The 20,051-nt window shown below is 37.2% G+C and overlaps 1 protein-coding gene across 1 annotated transcript in view; it reads right to left on the minus strand.

The window, feature by feature from the left end:
• The window catches only part of CR1 (complement C3b/C4b receptor 1 (Knops blood group)), a 156,723-nt gene that overhangs the window by 63,704 nt on the left and 72,968 nt on the right, over positions 1–20,051 (minus strand). The window contains exons 28-38 of the mRNA XM_060078239.1: positions 17,098–17,496; positions 14,500–14,676; positions 14,308–14,410; positions 12,988–13,073; positions 10,952–11,170; positions 8,755–8,934; positions 8,064–8,163; positions 4,831–4,916; positions 2,345–2,743; positions 648–824; positions 466–568 (exon numbers count right to left, since the gene is read on the minus strand). Of these exons, the coding sequence (XP_059934222.1) occupies positions 466–568; positions 648–824; positions 2,345–2,743; positions 4,831–4,916; positions 8,064–8,163; positions 8,755–8,934; positions 10,952–11,170; positions 12,988–13,073; positions 14,308–14,410; positions 14,500–14,676; positions 17,098–17,496 (2,029 nt within the window). The remainder of the gene's footprint in view (positions 1–465; positions 569–647; positions 825–2,344; positions 2,744–4,830; positions 4,917–8,063; positions 8,164–8,754; positions 8,935–10,951; positions 11,171–12,987; positions 13,074–14,307; positions 14,411–14,499; positions 14,677–17,097; positions 17,497–20,051) is intronic.

Consider the following 20,051-nt stretch of genomic DNA (forward strand, 5'->3'; position numbering starts at 1 on the left):
GTTCCTATTCCAAATGCCACTAATGATTGGTTTAAAAATTTCCTGACACAATCCTTGCATGTCATCTGTCTTATAAATAACTTTCTTTCATATATATGTATATTATATATATATATATATACATATATATATATATCAAACATAACCTCTGGAATATTTATCTCTTCATGCCTACAAATTACTATTTATCCATTTTATCCAAACACTTAATATTCCACCTAAATATTCAAGTTCTGTTGTTATGTTTCTGCTGTTCAGTATATTTACCACTTTTCCTTTTTAAGCATCTGTTCATGGTCCATCTGATTCTTACCATACTTCCCAATCACTCTTTGAGATATTAGTCTCTTTTAGTACTTTTTCTCCATTGGTCAGCCCCCTTTTTGGATAAAACCCATTGCCCAGAGCATCAGCATATCAGCATCCATCAATGTGGCCCTGGTCTCTTTTCCAGTTCACACTCACCCCTCATCACAAATGAAGGACACTTTTGCTCCAAGGTGGAAATTAAGTGGAAAGAGCACATGTCCATTAGGAAGTTGATCCAGGAAGTCAGCACATGATTTCACTAGGAAAAAAAAAAAGAGTAAGACTGCCATGTAAGGGACAAAGAGATTGATCTGCAAACCAGAAAAGAGTATAGGCACCTGCACATCTGGGAGCTTCTGGGCTCCAGTCTCCCTGGGGCGTGCAGTGCAGAGAAGCAGCCCCTCTGAGATCATAGCCGGGCTCACAGCTGTAGAACACTTTCTGCCCAGAGGAAAAGTTGTTCTTGTGGCTTGGAGTGTGTTTACCATGTAGGACTTCTGGAGGTGGCTGACATACTGGGTAAAGAACAGTAAAGTACCTGTCACTTATAGGGAAATGCCTTTTGCTAAATTCTAACCCTTCCAAGGATTTAGAGAATCATAATTAAGGGGGTACAGGTATAACAGAGGAAGTCAAATGATACTCCAATCCCCTTGTTTTACTAATGTGGAAGTTAAGGATAGGGAAGAGATGTAGCCAAAAACCTCACAGCTAGTACGAGGTAGAGAACTAGAACCCAGTCCTTCCCAGCACAAGTTCTAAAATACATTCATTAGTCCACCAGGCACGCTGTCTCTTCTTCCACTGTTGGCTCTCTAGTATAGAGTCACTAGTACTGGTGAACTACCCAACTCACATATTTGCTAGAAAGGCAATACAATTTACAGCCTCATCTTTAAGGTAGTGAGAAGGGTACCTGAGCCTAAACCTGTAACAGATTTCCCCTTATCTCTTTTTTTTCACACTTCTATGATCAAAGTGTAGTAATTACCCATAATGCATCTGTTTGTCCTCCCAGCTGCCCTCTCATTGGTTGTACAAGGCTGATATGGGTTGGTGGAAAAACTGTAAGCTCCCTCTCTGTCCCTAGTATCAACCACAATATTTACCAATCCACTTCTACAGTCCTTCTTATGACAGCTATTGTGGCATAAGAAGACAAGACCAGCCATTGAGAACAAAAATCCCCTAAATAAGCCAGTCCTTGTAATGACAGGACACATTCCTTAGAGAATATTCAACTCAAGGTGTGGGTGCCTCCATTCACAGTCCTTTTGGTGTGTGCTAGGGGCATTAGAACTCATTTGAACTTCAACTTAACCTGTATCTAATTAAAGATGAATGAAAAATCTGTTTGGCTTTGAGCAAGTTACTTGCACTTTCAATTTCAGATTTCTAATGATAAAATGTAGGAGGTGGACCAAAACAACTCTAAAATCTTTGTCACTATTCTGAGGCTATGATATCTTTCTTCATAAGCCAGTTTCTTTCTGTGACAGATGTTGATAAAAGTAGAATTCTATAAAGCAAAGTTCTGTCAAGAACCAGAGCATTCAACTTTAGGGGCTGACACACTGCATTCTATTCCTGGATATGCCACTTAGTAGCACACAATTTAGACAACTTATTTAACCTCTGAAAGACCAAGCTAACTTCACTGTCATATGGATATAAGGATAGCACTATTTCAAAGGAGTGTTGCAAAGAGTAGACAAGATTATTATACAGCTAACCAGAAAGTCCACATCATTCTTGAATACAACTGAGAGATATTGGAGCTGGTACTTTGCCTTGAGAATTCCTCAATATGAGATTCCCAAATGTCTCCTTCCTTGAATAATTAAACTCTTGCTTCTCAAAATGAAGGCACTTACACACAAGTGCAAACACACATTTTCTTAATTTTGTGTTTCCTTGACCCAAATTTACTCACACCGCTCACCACACATCCTCCCCCCAGAACCGACACTAACCTCCTGATCCTCCTACAACTCACGTCATTTGTAGGCCCCTTCAAAGCTTCAGTCAGACTCACCCCTGGAGCAGCTGGGCAACTCAGGCCTCCACTTGTTTTGGGCCTGGCATTCAACAGTGGAGGGTCCTTTCATGGCAAAGCCAGGCTGACACCTAAACCTCACCCTTTCATGTAAAGAAAATAAGCTTTTGTTCTCAGACATCCTTATTCCATTTTCAATGACTGGAGGCGTGCACTTATTAGGTGTAATGCACTGAGGGGGAGGGCCACTCCAGATGCCAACTTGATTGTCTTCACTGGTGCAATATATTGACCGTTCACCCACGAGGTCAAACAGCTTCTGCCTTCTCTCTCCAAGATTGCAGTGATAGGTCACCACTGTTCCGTATTGAAAGTATTCTCTGTCGGTGCTAATGAAATCTCCATTGGCGATGGCTGGGGGTGGCCCACAAGGAATGCCTGGGAAAAGGGACAGCAAGTTAAAACCTCAGTTTCTTAAAGTTATATTCAATTATGAATTTTGGTAACCAGTTTAAAAAATGATCAAAATGTCACTATTCAGAACACTTCTGCTCTTGTCTAATATTTGCTAATGTACAGACATGTTTTTACACAATCACAGATTAGATAGCCACAATATTATGACCTCTGCTCTTCTCAATTAATGCTATTTCAATAAATGTATCCATATATTATTATAGTTCACATACTTCTCATTTTAAGTGAGAATTTATATGTTATTTAACTATTTTTAATTCAATTCTTTCTCTGTAGAGGGCATTTGGATTTATTCTATTGGTTATTAATATGGTATAGCATACAATATAGTCTATCAAATAAAAACCAAAAGCTCTGGTACAACTAATAAAGCATAAACACAAATACACAATATTACACACGACAAACATAACAATCACAGATTCAGAAGTAATAAAAATAACTGAATATGTGTCTACTCTATGCTAATAATCTTGAAAATGAGGATGTTAGAAATAAAAATATATTTTGCCAATATTGACTCAAGAAAAGGTAGCATATAGAAGAAGTGGAAAAAAATACATCAAAAACACTAGTGCTAAAAAGGTATGAAGCACAGATAATTTTATCAACAAATTTAATCTAATATTCAAGTAACAGATAATTTCTAGGCAGTTTCAATCATTCCTGAGCATATAAAATATTTCTATCATTTTTGGCATGAATATCAAAGTAGACATTTATTTATTTATTTATTTTTGCTTAAGAAAATATTTAAGAAGATGCATATTTATTGTAGAAAATTTATAAAATATAAATAAAAATCACCTTTAAGCCCATTATCTAGAAGGAATCACTATTAACTATTTAATGTGCAATCTTTAATATACACACACACGCACATATTTTTTTTCTAAAATATCTTTGTTGCCTAAGTAATATTTCAGAGTACAAACATACTAACTGATTCCATTTGAAAGTGTTCTCTCGCTTGTCAAATGCATTCTGGCATATTTTAAACTTTTTTATTAGAACACATTCTGTGTACCTTTATAAGCTTATTATTTATTAGCTTATTCAGTAGATTATTTCCAGAACATTGTTTGGAAATATGCACAATATTTAGATTCTTTTGACTTTTTCACTATCATAAAATAATAATATTGGTAACATCTGTACATCAATCCTCGCAAACACCCATGGTGATTTTTTAAAGTCATGAACTGTAGGATTTCTGGATTAAAGGCTTGCATACAGTTAAGGGTTTTGATACATACTGTGTATTGGCCTGTTAGAAAATTCATTACCACTTATCCTACTACCAGTTGAGTTGGAGAGTGTTGATTTCTTTTTTTTTTAACATCTTTATTGGAGTATAATTCTTTACATTGTTGTGTTAGTTGCTGCTGTATAACAAAGTGAATCAGCTATACGTATACATATATCCCCATATCCCCTCCCTCTTGCTTCTCCCTCCAACCCTCCCTATCCCACCCCTCTAGGTGGTCACAAAGCACTGAGCTGATTTTTTTACATTATCACCAAACCCAGGGTTATATCTTTATGTTCTTTGTTAATTTGCAACTGCTCCTTTCTCTATGTGCCCTGAAGTGTAGAAAGTTCATATTCTAAACAACTCATGGGAAAGATGGCATGTCACTGTTCAGACAAAGAATAAGGAGCAGGGAAGGCCCACGGCTTGAACAGATGACCTGGTATTAACAGTTGACAGAGAGGAAGGAAGGCACTTTCACTAACCTTGTATTCATTTACTTCACTAAAGAGAACAGTCTTCAAACTGGAAGGTGTTCAACCAACAAAAGAAGAATTTGGGTGCTCTTCTAAATGAGTTCAAAACTATTGTTTAAAATAAATTATACCCTAGGATAAGGAAAAATCAGGAGGAACTAGAAGCTTGGAACATTGTGAGCACCTTTAAGGGTAGGAGTGTTTTCTTCAAATATCAGTAGGATACTATTGCCAAAAGGGATGAAATTTATTCTTTGTAATTCTAGGGACCAACTGTAGGATTGAACATGGAATAAATGGGGCTAGAGATTTCAACTCACGTTCACAAATTGGTGGCTCTGAATCCCAAAAGACAGTATTGCCTGAGATAATACATTCAGCAGCTGAGTGACCAATGAGTTGATACCTGAAACCAAAAATGAAAAATAGGCATGCTGTACACATCCCATCAACTTCCTCAGCATGCATACATGCATGGCAAATCTGAAAGGCTACAATGTGAAAGAAGTTCAAGGACTAGCCTAAACTCCACCTATTTTATCTGGCTTTTCTTATTTCTCTTTTTCTATCCTCTCACTGTTGAAAGGAGTATTTCCTCTCTAATTCCTCATGGCTCGCTCTGCTTCTTAATTTCTTGGTTTCATTTTGGATTGTACCCAGTACCTAAATAAAACAATACTTTTGTAGATCTGCCTGATAATTTTCTTCTCAAAATCTGTTTTTTCTTATATTATTATTGTTACTTAATTTTCTTTTTGCATTTTCCTGATATACATAAATATACATATTGTATATTAACATTGTTATGTCATTTTAGTTTAGGCATGTTTCTTGTAAATACAACAAGATTTGTGATGCTTTTGATCCTATTTGGAAACTTTTGTTTTTCAACAGGGATATTAAACCATTCAAATTTACTGAACTAAATGGTATGGTTGATCTTGCTTTTGTCATCACTTCATAATGTTCCTTCATAATGTTCAATGGTAAGCACATAGCAGTGAATACAACAGATCTGCCCCAAATATAAGGGGGCTTATTTCTGGTGAATGAGATGGATACAGTCCATGCTATTCCTTTTTCTTCCCTCTCATTTGCTACATGAACCAGATAGGTGAACCTCTTTTAGTTGTTCTAATAATTTGGAAGCTAAATAACTGATTTTTTTTTTCCTTCGAAATTTCATTTCATGTGTTATATATTGGCTTGGCCAAAAAGTTCGTTCAGGTTTTTCCGCTACATCCTATGGAAAAACCTAAGCGAACTTTTTGGCCAACCCAATACATACACAACACAGGTATTCAACCCTATTTTCTCAATTTTGGTGTCAAAATATATACAGTCTACCCATCTCCTATGTAATAAAAGTCTAGACTATGTTTTTTTTTTTTTGCTTTCTTCTGTTTTCTAGTTTTATGGATATATTTTATGACTTCAGAAATTGTTATTAGATTATGATTACATTGTCAAGTTCCACTTTTTAACAATTAGTTCTGTCATTGTATTAAGTTTTATAACTTTGTTGAAAATATTTGAACTTTTTTTAAAATTTGTTTTTCTTTTGTTTGATTTTTGGCAATTTTCTACCTCACCAGCATTTATCATTATCTTTTAAGAAAATACTTACTGATTGCCTGAGTTTATCTTTTTCCTTCTCCCAGGAAGTATGCTTCCTGTAAAGTACACAGGTGTGATTTTTAGGTCCTTGCTTATCCTTTACTGTACATCTGTAGCCTCTAGATGTGAATACTAGCTTAGCTCATTAGAAACTCCATCTTCTGCAATTTAGTGATGTGAAGGATCAATGTGATATCAATACAAATTAATTTCTTTCGCTATTATAGTTTATTAATTTTCTTTCTGCATTCTTGAGGTTTTTTTCATGATCCCTGAAATACAGATGATTCCCTAGTGATGGCTAAATATAGGCTTATTGTTTTCCCTTCTGGAATTTTGGTTACATGTAATTTGAATCCCAGTACTCTTTTATACATATCTTCTCTTTTCTCTTCTTCATCCTTTTCCACTTAATTCTGGGAGAATTTGGTTAATTTGTCTTCTTACCCTCTGCTTTAATTTTCTACAATATTCAGTGTGTTTATCACAGAATTTTTCTTTAGTTTGACAGTTGTGCTTTTCATTCATATGCAAACATTCTCTATTTCCTAACTAGTTTCACAGAAACAGCGTGCAACTGAATCTTGTTAAAAACGTAAACAGGAGATTTTTCTAAAAGTTTCTCTTATTTCTTGGAAGTAACTATTTTGTAAGAGGACATTTCTTCTGATTTTTCAGATTGCTCTTTTTACATTAATTTCCTGTAACATATCATAAGCTCAATGGTTTTCTATTTTATGCCATTGAGAGGTTCACTCTTATTCTGTAATACAATATAAAGAGGGTACAGACAGAGAATTTATAGATTGTACTTAAAAAATGCTCAGAGAAAGACAGAAGTGTTTAGATTTACTCTAATTTCACTTTGTCAGATTATAGGTACTATGATCTGTAAGGCCTTGGTTAGCAAATATGCTGAAGGCCACAAGTTCCTTTTCAGTGTTTATCATGGCAGTGCAAATTTAGCCCATATTCTCTAACTGGTTCAGCTGCTCCCACTGGGAGTGAGGTTGAGACTGAGCAAGGTTAAGCCCAAAAACTGGGACTGCTGCCCAGTAAACACTTTATGTCTGACATTTTCACAGGGGACTCTGTTATGGGTTGAACAGTGTTCCCCAAAAAGTATGTCGAAGCCCTAGCCCCCAATCCCCATGAATGTGACCTTATTTGGAAATAGGGCCTTTGCAGATATAATCATGTTAAGATGAGGTCATTAGGGTGGGCCCTAATCCAATATGACTGGAGTCCTTATAAAAACAGAGAACTTTGGACATAGACCCACACAGAGAGGAGAGTGCCATGTGAAGACACAGACACAGAATGAAGATGGCTATGAGAAGACAGAGGCAAAAACGGGAGTGATGCGCCACACGCCAAGGAAGCCCTGAGGTTACCATAATCTGGAAGAGGCAAGGAGGGATCCTCCCTCAAAGGCTTTGGAGGGAACATGTCCTGCTAGCACCTTGATTTTAGACCTCTAACCTCCAGAACCTTGAGAGAATAAATTTTTGTTGCTGTTCTGAGATACTCAGTTTGTCCTACTTTGTTATGGCAGCCCTAGCAAACGAATAGTGCAGTTATCTTATAAGATCTGCTTTCTACACAGTGGCTCCGTGGCCTTCCCTTTCTTTCAGCAATGTCTGCTCTGGGCAAGGGCTGTTTGTATGGTTTGACTATGCCCTCCCCCCATTTTCTTCCTTTCTACCTGGTGAATACCTCACTTTTCTTGTACGTACTACCCTGGTTTCCAGCAAGGAGACAGATTTCCCCTCAAACCTTATCATACCTTTGTCCATTTCAATTAGGAGTTAAACACCTATGTTCAAGCTTCTTGAGAACAGATGGTAATAGCCTAGTCCTCTTTTCCAAGATATGACCAGAAGGTAGTATCGCTGTCCTGGAACTCTTGAACCAAGAGATGTTCCTGCCTACTCACCCTCTATTACAAGAAAATTTGATTCTGGATCCGAACTGGGTGTCTGTATCTATGTGCACCACACCATTCACAGGATCTGGAGGAGTGTTACATGATTTACCTTAGGAAAGAAAGAGAATTTTGGAGCCAGGGAGGGTAATTTGTACTTCTGTTAGTGTATAACAAGTTAGTCCCCACCTGACTGTAGCTTTCTGAAGCGCATATGCAATTCTGATGGTTCTACAGATTTTGCCACCTTGAGGAACCTCACCAGACTGCCTCAGGATCAGCCACCCACTAAGCACCACTTTCAAAGAGACCTCCCCTCTAAATCTCTCCTATCTTTGCCTCAAATCTCTTATCAAAATATAAAGGTCATTTGTGGCCTTATATCCCACCAGTATAAAATTTTTTATTACCTGGTTATTCAAACAGTTTATGTCTCCTTACAAAATTTTTTCCTGATCTGGAGTAATTCATTATTCACTTCCCCATTAAAAAATGGAGTTCTCCTGCAAATATTCCTTGAAACATTTTCAGGAGATAAGCATTTCAACCAATAATTAGGGGTGACCTACAAGACCAACTCTTACCTCCACCTATGTGAACATGTTTGACAAAGTTTTCTTATCTCTAAAATTTGGAGAAATTAAATAAGATCCTATAGATACTTTGACAAACATAGGAACGCTCCAAAGCAGGGCTTACTCACGTTTACAGACATCTTTGGCACTTGACCACATGAGGTTTTGTAGACACGTGATAGAAAATGACTTCCTGTGGTACTCAGGGTGGCATTCATACGTTAAAGATGTCCCAATGGGAAACTCAGATTCATTGGTCTGGATTTTCAACTTGGCAAATTGAAAATGACCTGGGGTGTTACAATGACCTAGAGATCAAAAAATCAAGAACATCAGAGTTAACAAAAAGATACCCAATGCCATTCTTCCTTTTCTCTTTCTTGTTAGATTTGATATCAGAACAAAAGAAACTTTTAGTTGTGGAAAGATAATTTCCTTGTAATCTTTGAAGGGAAAGTTCCATTAGCATGTGCCCATTAGAAAATATATTATCTGGAAGGCTATTTTGCTATCTGGGCATTTTACTCATATCACTTACTGTAAAAGACAGCTCCAATTCAATTTTTCACATTTTTAGGGAGACAGAGGAGTGTTTCTGCCCAGGTCACACCTGGTCTGGTTTCTTTGTACTTCAGTGCATAAAAACCCATGCTTACAAGCAAGAATGGAGAACTCAAGATGTTTTTTGAAACTAGGAAGCGGCCACCAACTTTCTAGGTCTGATTCCTAAGCTGGCCATTTCAACACAACAAGGAAATAAACAGCATCTCCTCAAAATAAAAACAACAACAGCAAAACAAAAACAGAAACACTGTTTGAAGTGTACGTTGAATCAAATTCTAGCTTTAGCTCCAAGCCCCTACACCTAAAGCTCTAGGTTTGAGAAGTAAAATCTCACTTTGGATTCAAGTAGTATGAAATCAAAAAAGTGTATATGTTTGGAAAAATAGAAATTGTTTCCACTTGGTTTTGACAATAACTTCTCTTTTAGTTTCTATTCCAGCTGTCCTCCACCTCCCCTCCAATTATTTTTTCAAATAGTAAAAGCTATGCTAGAGCCAATTCTGCACCCAGATAATTCTCTGTATGAAGACTTGCAAACCAATTTCTGATTTCTTTAACATATAATTAAATGATTTTTCTCAATATGAAAATTTGACTTCTTTTCAAGGTGGCTTCACAGGAAATACATCCATCTATATTGCCTGTTTCTTTTTTATTTTAGAGCTTGAATATTAGCTATACTAGATTCTAGTTCAAGGAGTCCCCCTTATGACTAAAACCTACTACCTAAGGCCAAATCACACATGAAGATGGTCTGGCAGGTCTCCAGTCTAAAAAATCTAGCTGATAAAAGTAGGACTGCCATCTCAGGATAGGGTACTGGTGAAAAAAGTCATAGAACTTAGGGGAAGATTGCCTTTCACTGCCGATTCAGTGAATCTGAACTAGGTCTCTGTATTTGTAAACAGGTTCATAGGGACAACCCAAGATGAAGCCATGGTGTTACAGAAGGAGAGTGAGGGCAAAAATGATTTCTGAATGCCCGTTCTTGGTCCCTTTCCTTTTAGAACTGCTCTTTTATTTCAGAGTTCCTCAGCAGTCAGTTTGTTATGCTGGGACTAGGGTCACTTCGACAATTTACTTTCCCCTTCCGTCTTCACTTCCTGAGTGTGGGTGTCATAGTGGTATTGGTTACCTTAGGATACCTTCTCCTTAGAAATACACACTCTATTTTGCATTTTTCCCTTGAGTTCACATCGCTTTGCTTTTTCTTTCCACCAAAGAGGGAAAACTTCAACAGCTGAAATTAGTGTGGGGCTAAGGAGCAAGTAAGCCTTATCTTAACTTAGAACTTAGCCCATACTGGCTAAAAGAATCTTTGTGTTTTGTTTACAATGCAGCCCAGTTTTCAGAGAGAACACACAGTGGTCTCTGGCCAAATAGGTAATTAAAAGTGGTTTTGCCAGGCTTTGTTCTCTGCTGATCTGTGCTTCTCTCCAAAACCTGTGAAGATGGTACAACTTATGCTAGTTAAGGTTCATAGGTATTTGCTTTCAGTTCCTATGCTTTGAAAACATTTTCCTTCTAATTCTAATTAGAACTAGAACCACCACCCACTTCTTCCAGCTCTTTTCACCAGCCCTCTAGAAGCAAAGATCATCAGAATCTTACATGTTGATGTATCTTAAAGCCATTTATTATTGATTTGGCATTTAATTGTATCGAGTGCACAAATAAACACCACATTGTAATTACGGAAACTTGGAGAGTCTGGTTTAGATATTCTGAATCCATTTGGAATGTGGGGTAGCACGCACTAACCCGGAAGTCCACAGTGAGGGGCAGGGCTGCTCCAAATTCCGTTTCCTTGACTGTCACTGGTACAGCGGATGGTGCTCTCCCCAGTGAGGCTGAAGATCATCCCTCTCTCTGGGTGCGGGTCACATGTGTAAGTGACTTCTTTTCCAAAAGGAAAGACTTCAACAGGTTTTCCTGTGTGTCTCCCATTAAGGATATCAGGAGGATTTGGACACAAGATTTCTGGAAAGAAGGCAAAAGCTCTAAGTTTCATTGATGAGTTTTCACCAGAGGTAATCTATAGTCATTGGGTGTTATGGTTGGTACTACCTAAAAACACCGAATGGACTAAATGAAGTGAGATTTCAATCCCATTTTTTTTTACTTGAAAAAGTACAAAAGAATTTGCCTATCCTGAATCTTCTAGACTTTTAAGTTTTCTGTATGATAGAAACTTTACACCTTTAATTACGTACCAAAGCATTTAAAGAAGAAAAATAATCTATTGGAGAGTAACTCATTCATTTAATCAACACATATTAATTGGGCACTTATTCTGTGTCAGCCACTCCTCAGGGCTGGCTGGATAAAGTGGTGGAGAGCACAGATAAAGTCTCTGTCTTCCAGGGAACTTACATTCTCAGGAAATATTTCTACAATGTATTCCATATGTACGAATCGCCTAATCATATGAAACCTTTCCTTAATAACTTACCCATAGTGACCATCAATCGATTATGACAGTAGTGCTGTCACAATGAATTGAAACATATATGGTTCATTGTAAAAACTCTAAATGATCCAGACTGTTTTGTTGTTATTGTTTTTTTTGATGCATGGGATTGCTTATTTTTTTTTTAATTTCTTTACTTTCCGTCAGGCGTCAAATTGTTACTTCTCTCTGGTATCTGCTTGTCTGTTTAAACAGCCCTTTCCTTACTTCTATTTAGTGTTTCTTATTAGGCTTGGGATTTGGAAGAAGCTACTTAAATTAGAAAGAGTCATGAAAAATAAGAGAAATAGTACAATCAATAACTGAGCTCTAACCCATGCCAGTGGACAGCCATTTGTCATGTTACTTCAATGAAAGCTGGTTTTCTTGGATGACAGGATCTATATAGAAGTTATGGGGTTTTTTTTTAATAAAGTTTTACTATAAAATATGTCATAGGATAACTGAGCAGATTTCTTGCAACATAAACATTTTAGTAAAATTTGGATTATTTTAAAATTTATATATTTTCCAATCTTTAGGATCAAGTGATGAGGCAAAGTCCTATCTTCTATTGGGGAAAATACAAATGGGTAGACTAGGAGAAATCAGTGGTGGCATTGCATATAGGAGACTCATTTTTTAATCAGCTTATTATTTCTGAATCTTTCAGCATAATTTAGATACAAGTGTTGAGAGTTTAAGGAGTCTTAAACTGCTGACCCTGTGTAATGCTGTTCCCCACTTTCCCCTCATTTCTGCATTGCTCTGACCTATCATCTCCATAAGATTTAATTTATTTTCTTTCTTGTACATCTCTCCACTTGAGTATAAATAACATGGGACAGGGAATTTGCTCATCTTGTTCACTGCTATAACACCGGTGCCTGGAAGAACATCAAGCACATGGTATGTGCTCAATAAATAATTGAATGAATGAATGTTTCACATTTGTATATTAGCAAATAGACAGGAATAGTGTAGAGTGACTGCACCTTGATAGCATAAAAAAGAAAAAGAAAGAAGGAAGGAAGGAAAAAAGAAATAAATTTGTCAAAGCTTCACATTAGTTAATCTCTCCTGATTCAGAGACAAACTACAGCAGGATTTATCACGTAAAACAAAGAATTCTAAATGACAGAGACTGATCAGATGGTTCTCAAAACACATGACGCACAAGAAAGTGCATCACAACAAGTCGATCCACAATAAAATACTATTAAAATAAGCAACTTTATCAATAATTCAGATTAGAAAATAGAACAAACACGGCTGGGGAGGCCATGGGTCAAATTACCAAATAGATTAAAGGGAGAGATTGGCCTGAAGTGTTATCCCTTCTACTCACGTTCACACACAGGAATGCTGCTGTTCCAAAGGCTTTCCATTCCAACCAAGACACAGTAACTAGCAGAACTGCCTTTTAATTGGAATCTAAGGAAGAAAATGGTAGTGAATATGTGAGCTGCTTAAGCCAAAATGCCATTCCATTTGCAAAAATCTCAGCATTTTGAGGATCTGAAACCAGCAGGTGGCAGAGGTTCAGAGGCCACATAAATCTGGAAAAGTCACAGCTTCCAGTGAGGGAGAACGGCAAAGCACAGTCACTTGGTCACATAATATAGTCCCAGCCTAAGTTGAAGAAGGCAGTTGTAGCATAGCTGCCATCTCCGTGATCCTGGACCTAGGCTCACAGAAATCAGTCTTTCACTGAGCATCCCATGGTAAAGCTGATAAATCTACTCATAGTCATTATTGGAATAAAACATCCTCCAAGTGATGACACTGGAACAGCTAGTAAAACAGCTCCCAGTTTGGACTGGACAAGCAGAGAATAACTGGAAAGAGAACAAAGATTGTTCTTTTGTCTCTATATTTGTGATGGTTATGCAGAAGGCTCATAACAGCACGCTGGGCTACAGAAGAGTAAGCATGAATATTCTGGGGGGAAAAACGAAAGGAGATTGGAAATGACTCTTGCACAAAATCTTCCAAATTTCTCAATGTATGTTGGACCCTGATGGTTCCTAAATTTTATTTGGTGCCTGTCAAGGATTCTTTGGAACATTTTGAGATCAGGTACTTTGTTGCCCATGCTTGATACATCCCATGTAGAGATGTGCATGCTGTGTAAGGTCAAGTGAATGACCTTAATTAAAACTTTAATATCAGCCACCATAATACCATTTCAGAGTCCTTGACCTGTTATCAACCAGGTGATATATGATTGGATTAAAAATGCTTATTCTTATACTTTCTCTCTTATTACAAAATTCACTTTTGATGGTTAAAAAATTGTCTGAAATAATTCTTAAATGATCTTATTTTTAATAAGATTTTTGTCACATATCAAACTTTTTCTGTAACTCTCCAAATTACTCTTTTTCTTTTATGCTTGGAAAATATGATTTTTTCACTTAATGCGTCACCTATGTATACTCTTAAACAGTAGTTGTATTTGTGTTTAAGCATGCCATTTAATATATGTTTCAGTTTTTCCTTCATATCTTGTCATTAGTTCCACGTGTTCCTTACTCTTAACTTCCCACATACACTCCCCAAATTTAATATCCCTGAGTATTCCCTATTTTAAAAATCACACTAAACCTTCCCTTTTTGAATTAACCTCAATTTCAGTGTTCAGTAGGCCAGGCAAACTCACACTCACCCCTCATCACAAACAAAGGATACTTTTGCTCCAAGCTGAAAATTAAGTGGAAAGAGTACATGTCCATTAGGTAACTGGTCCAGGAAGTCAGCACATGATTTCACTAGGAATAAAAACACACACACACAGGAGTGAGATGTTCCTGTGAGGGACAAAGAGACTGATCCGCAAACCAGATTACAGTATAGGCACCTGCACATTCGGGGGCTGACGGGCTCCAGTCTCCCTGGGGCGTACAATGCAGAGAAGCAGCCCCTCTGAGATCATAGCCAGGCTCACAGCTGTAGAACACTTCCTGCCCAGAAGAAAAGTTGTTCTTGTGGCTTGGGGTGTGTTTACTATGCAAGACTTTTGGAGGTGGCTGACATACTAGGGAAAGAGAATCAAAGTGCTGTTAATTGTGTGAAAATAACTTTTCCTCAGTGGTAAACTGGCTAAGACAATCATAATCATAAATCTATTTGTTTTTAAAAATCTGGTAGACTAACACCCTCTCATTTTATTGATGGCAAAATTGAACAGAGAGAGAGAAACAGAGACAGAGACCGAGAAAGAGAGAGAGAGAGAGAGTCTTGGGAAAAGTCATAGAACTGAGATACACTGCAGGACAGTGACTAGAACTGAGACATCTTCAGTTCATGGTTTTCCATCTAAAGTACACACCTAAGATGACACAACAAACAGTTCCCCTCCACAATTCTTCCTGTTACTGTTCACTTAGTACACAGTTGTTAGATTGATGAATTTTTAATTTATTTTTATTTTTATTGGCATCACCAATTTATATCCACCTTTTTGGCAATAAGGAATGCTTGAGCCCAAATCTCATCCAACAGATTTCCCAATCACCTATCACACTCTGCTGTGACAAACAAGATTCATACATCTCTTCTCATCTCTTTCCAGCTCCTCTCCAGTGGTCACGCCACCTGACATGGGTTGGTGGAGAAGATATCTCCTTTCTGCACTCTACAGGGCCAGGTCCTGCTTAACCATTCACTTCATTCCAATGAGAAGATGGGAAACCATTGAATGAAGTCTTCTAAAAAACCTACAGCCCTCACAATGAGAGTGCATATTCCATACCATATGTTGTAACTGAGCCTCTGTCTCTTTATACAGTTGGTTTGAACTCAGAATCAGAATGCACTTGAACCTCCTAACTTATATAAAACTGTAGTAACATGAAAAGTCATTTCATTTTGGCTTAGATCAGGTTAGTTTCTCTCTCTGGACTTTAGCTTTCTCAAGTATAAAGTGGGGCATTGGACTAGAATAAATAACCCCCTTAAGGACTTTGTAAATACTCTGATGATGTAACACCCAATTTCAGGGCTCATCACCCCCCTGTTTTCCTTGATTAATAAGTACATTGTGATGTGATAATTTAAGTGCTGTGCTGGTTAAATCTCTGTTGACTCCCAGCCTTACACTTCTGCATTCTCCTTTGACTGCTGGGGACAGAAGCCTGAAAGTACAACTGCTAATCTTCCTTGCCAGCTGGGTCCTGGTTAAGCTCTGACAATTGGAGGCAAATATACTAAATTAAAAAGTAGGAAGATGATAGAAGTCATTCTTCTTGTAAAGGAGGACCAGGAAGTGGAAACTGATGGCTCTTCCTTAGCAGCAGCAAAATTAATTCTATCAATGCCAATGACTGCAGGCTCCAGCTACGTTCTGGCAGCAGCAGCAGCTTCTGCAGCATGAGCAGCTGGAGGAAATACCTGCTCAGTGAGTGCAGGTGCCTGTGTTCTAGTCCAGGAGGAATGGCAGCCCCCTGAGCTCTGGTAACACTGCCTTCCTCCTTTTGCTCTTCCTGCCCTTTTAACACCTTTATATTCTCTTACCTGCACTAAATCCCTCACTCCTTGAAATATCTGGAGTAGCTTTTGATTTCTCTGGCTCTGGAGTCAGGTAGGCTTGGGTTCTTGTCTTCACAGAGTTAGCATCTATTTAATCTTGGACAGTTATCTAACCTCTCTAAGACTCACTTTCTCTGTAAAACATGGAAAGAATAGTAACTATCTTATGTCTTTGTTTTAAGAATTAAGTGGGGCTTCCCTGGTGGCACAGTAGTTAAGAATCTGCCTGTCAATGCAGGGGACACAGGTTCGAGCCCTGGTCCACGAAGATCCCACATGCTGCGGAGCAAATAAGCCCATGCGCCACAACTACTGAGTCTGCGATCTACAGCCGCAAGCCACTACTACTGAACCCGTGTGCCACACCTAGTGAAGCCCGCGTGCCTAGAGCCCATGCTCCACAACAAGAGAAGCCCGCGCACCGCAACAAAGAGTAGCCTCTGCTTACCGCAACTAGAGAAAGCCTGCATGCAGCAACGAAGACCCAAAGCAGCCAAAAAATAAACAAATAAATAAATTTAATTAAAAAAAATTAAGTGAATCCATAGACTATATAGCGGCACCTAACAAGAATCAGTCATTATGTATTAGCAGTTACAATACTCAAAAGAGTAACTAATAAATATTTTCTTAAAAAAATTATTTTGAATGAAAAAAAAGAAAGAATTGAAAGATGATGATGTCAGTAGTGACATTCCAAGGAAATTTTATACTCTTTGCCCAGATTTATCTTTGCTTCTGAGTTTGAACACATACACATGCACACACACATACACACACACCTGCTTTATTTAATGTTTCCTCCCAAGAAAATTTACCCATCCACATTGCTCACCACACATCCTCCCCCCAGAACCGACACTAACCTCCTGATCCTCCTACAACTCACGTCATTTGTAGGCCCCTTCAAAGCTTCAGTCAGACTCACCCCTGGAGCAGCTGGGCAACTCAGGCCTCCACTTGTTTTGGGCCTGGCATTCAACAGTGGAGGGTCCTTTCATGGCAAAGCCAGGCTGACACCTAAACCTCACCCTTTCATGTAAAGAAAATAAGCTTTTGTTCTCAGACATCCTTATTCCATTTTCAATGACTGGAGGCGTGCATTTATTAGGTGTAATGCACTGAGGGGGAGGGCCACTCCAGATGCCAACTTGATTGTCTTCACTGGTGCAATATATTGACCGTTCACCCACGAGGTCAAACAGCTTCTGCCTTCTCTCTCCAAGATTGCAGTGATAGGTCACCACTATTCCATATTGAAAGTATTCTCTGTCGGTGCTAATGAAATCTCCATTGGCGATGGCTGGGGGTGGCCCACAAGGAATGCCTGGGAAAAGGAAAAGCAGTGAATTAAAATAACTAGTGAGAGAAATCAAATGAGTCACTAAATTGTAACTATTTTTACCTTCATTATTTGCTTTTAATCTTTGCTAATGTAGATAATTTTTTATGAAGTTGTAATTTAGGTGGACATACCTAAGTAGAATTTGAGTATATCTGGGTAAACATGAGAATATTTATGAAACTGTAGACTACTGGATGTTAAACATTTTGAAAATCTAAATGATATAAATGGAAATATAAATTACTAATATTCATTAAAGTAGATATAGAAAGCTAGAATAGACCAAGAAACTTGTAAAAATAGAAGAAAACATTTCACCTATAAGTTCTGTCACAGTTTCAAGTAATATATACTTCTAAATGTAATTTCAGGTGTTTCACAAGAGGTAAAGGAGAGAACTTAGCAAGCCATTTTATCAAGCCTAAGTTTGATATCATAATATTATACCCATGTAAAAGTGATCATATAGTAGTCCACAAAAAAAAGAGCTAAATACATTTAAAAATGTAGAAGTAAGACTAGTACATAGTAGGACATAGTTAGAAAAAATTGTATTGTTCTAACACTATATAACTGGAACTAAGTAACATCAACCAAAATTCCAAAACACTTAAAATTAAAAATGAAAATTCTTTAGGAAGCTTCTGCTTCTGGTAATGGTAATCTCAATAATTCAAATCAAACATCACTCCACCCATCTTACCCACAGAGAAAAACTAGAAATGCTGGGTAAAATATAAAACATATCAGAATGCATCAGGGTGCTAACAAACTGGTTTCATAGAAGGTTAAAATCCAGGTGAGAGCCAAGCATTTGGGCTACTTTCCCCCCTGGGAAGGTTAGTTGAACCAGGAGGGGGCATTTGATACTGAAATTAAGAATTTGGATAAGATTAGTTGCAGTTTAGACACAGTCGAAGAAAAATCAATGAATTGGAAACTAGGACAGAAAAAAATATCCAGGACACAACACAGAGAGACAAAATGCTCGTAAATAGACAAAAGAGTAACAGAGGAACCATACTTAGAAAAATGTTTAAAGCATTTATTGCCAGAAAACCTACAATATAAAAATGCTTAGAAAGAATTCTTTAGGCTGAAGGAAAATAGTGTCACATAGAACTGACAGAACTGCAATATGGAGGAAGTGTAACAAAAGAGTTAATGTGTAGATAAATATAAATAAATACCATTTTTATAAAAGCAGCAACTATACTGTCTTGTGAGATATATAATATATGTAAAAAAAACAGTAGAAAATGGCAGGAGAGCATAAATGGAGTTAAACTGCTATGGTTCTTGCATTGTTTGGGAAGTGGTAAAAAGCATTATTTATAATAAATTAGATTATATAATTATAATAGGTTATAATTATAATAAATTAAATTATAATAAATCAAGGATCTATATTGGAGTCTCTAGGATAGCATTAATAAGAAAATAAAGTGCAACTAAAATGTTCTTGAGGAGAAAAAAATAGAATAATAAAAATACTTGATAATTTTAAAATGTGAGAAACCTATAACTAACTAACCTATAACTATAGTTAGTTTAAACTTAACTATATCAGTAACTATATTAATCTGAAATGTCCTAAACATTCTAATTAAAAGCAAAGATTTTCAGACTGAATGAAACAACAAAATCTGAGTATATGATGTTTACAAGAGATCAATTTTATTTTATTTTATTTTTATTTATTTTTTGGATGTGCCGGGCGGCTTGTGGAATTTTAGTTCCATGACCAGGGATTGAACCCAGTTTCTCAGCAGTGAAAGCACAGAGTCCTAACCACTGGACTGCCAGGGAATTCCCAGGTAAATTTTAAATATAGGTCAAAGAATGGATGAAAGTAAAAGACCTGAAACATATGGAATACAAAAACAGGAAACAAAAAAAGAAGGCTGGTGTATCTATATTGATATCATACAAAATAGAATTTAAGGCAAGAAATATTATGAAAGGTAAACAGGGACATTTCATTATGCTAAAAGAGTCAATTAAGCAGGAAAATATAATAATTCAAAATTTTCATGCATGTAATAACATAGCTTTTAAATTACATAAAGAAAAATCTCTAGAGCAATAGGAGAAATAGACAAATCCAGTCACATTTGGTGATTGTAGTGGTTTAAATAGTGATTCCCTAAAAAGATATTCCTAACGCATGGTACCTGTGAATGTGAACTTATTTGGAAAAAGAGTCTTTGAAGATATAATTAAGTTAAGGATCTTGAGATGAGATCATCTTGGATTAACAGAGTAGATCTTCAATCTAAAGACTAGAGTGTTTGTAAGAGACAGAAGGGAAGGGGACACACACAGAGGAGAACGCAATGTGCAATGGCGGCAGATGTTGGAGTGATGCATCTATAAGCCAAGGAATGCCAAGGATTGCAGCAGCCACCAGGGGTAGGAGAGAGGCATAGGGCAGATTCTTTCTCCCAGGAAAAGGAACCAGCCTTGCTGACACCTTGATTTTGGACTGCTGACCTCTGAACTATGAGAGAATAAATTTCTATCGTTTAAAGCTACTA

This window comes from Mesoplodon densirostris, chromosome 2 (genome assembly GCF_025265405.1).
Source record: "Mesoplodon densirostris isolate mMesDen1 chromosome 2, mMesDen1 primary haplotype, whole genome shotgun sequence".
NCBI classification, from domain to species: domain Eukaryota; kingdom Metazoa; phylum Chordata; class Mammalia; order Artiodactyla; family Ziphiidae; genus Mesoplodon; species Mesoplodon densirostris.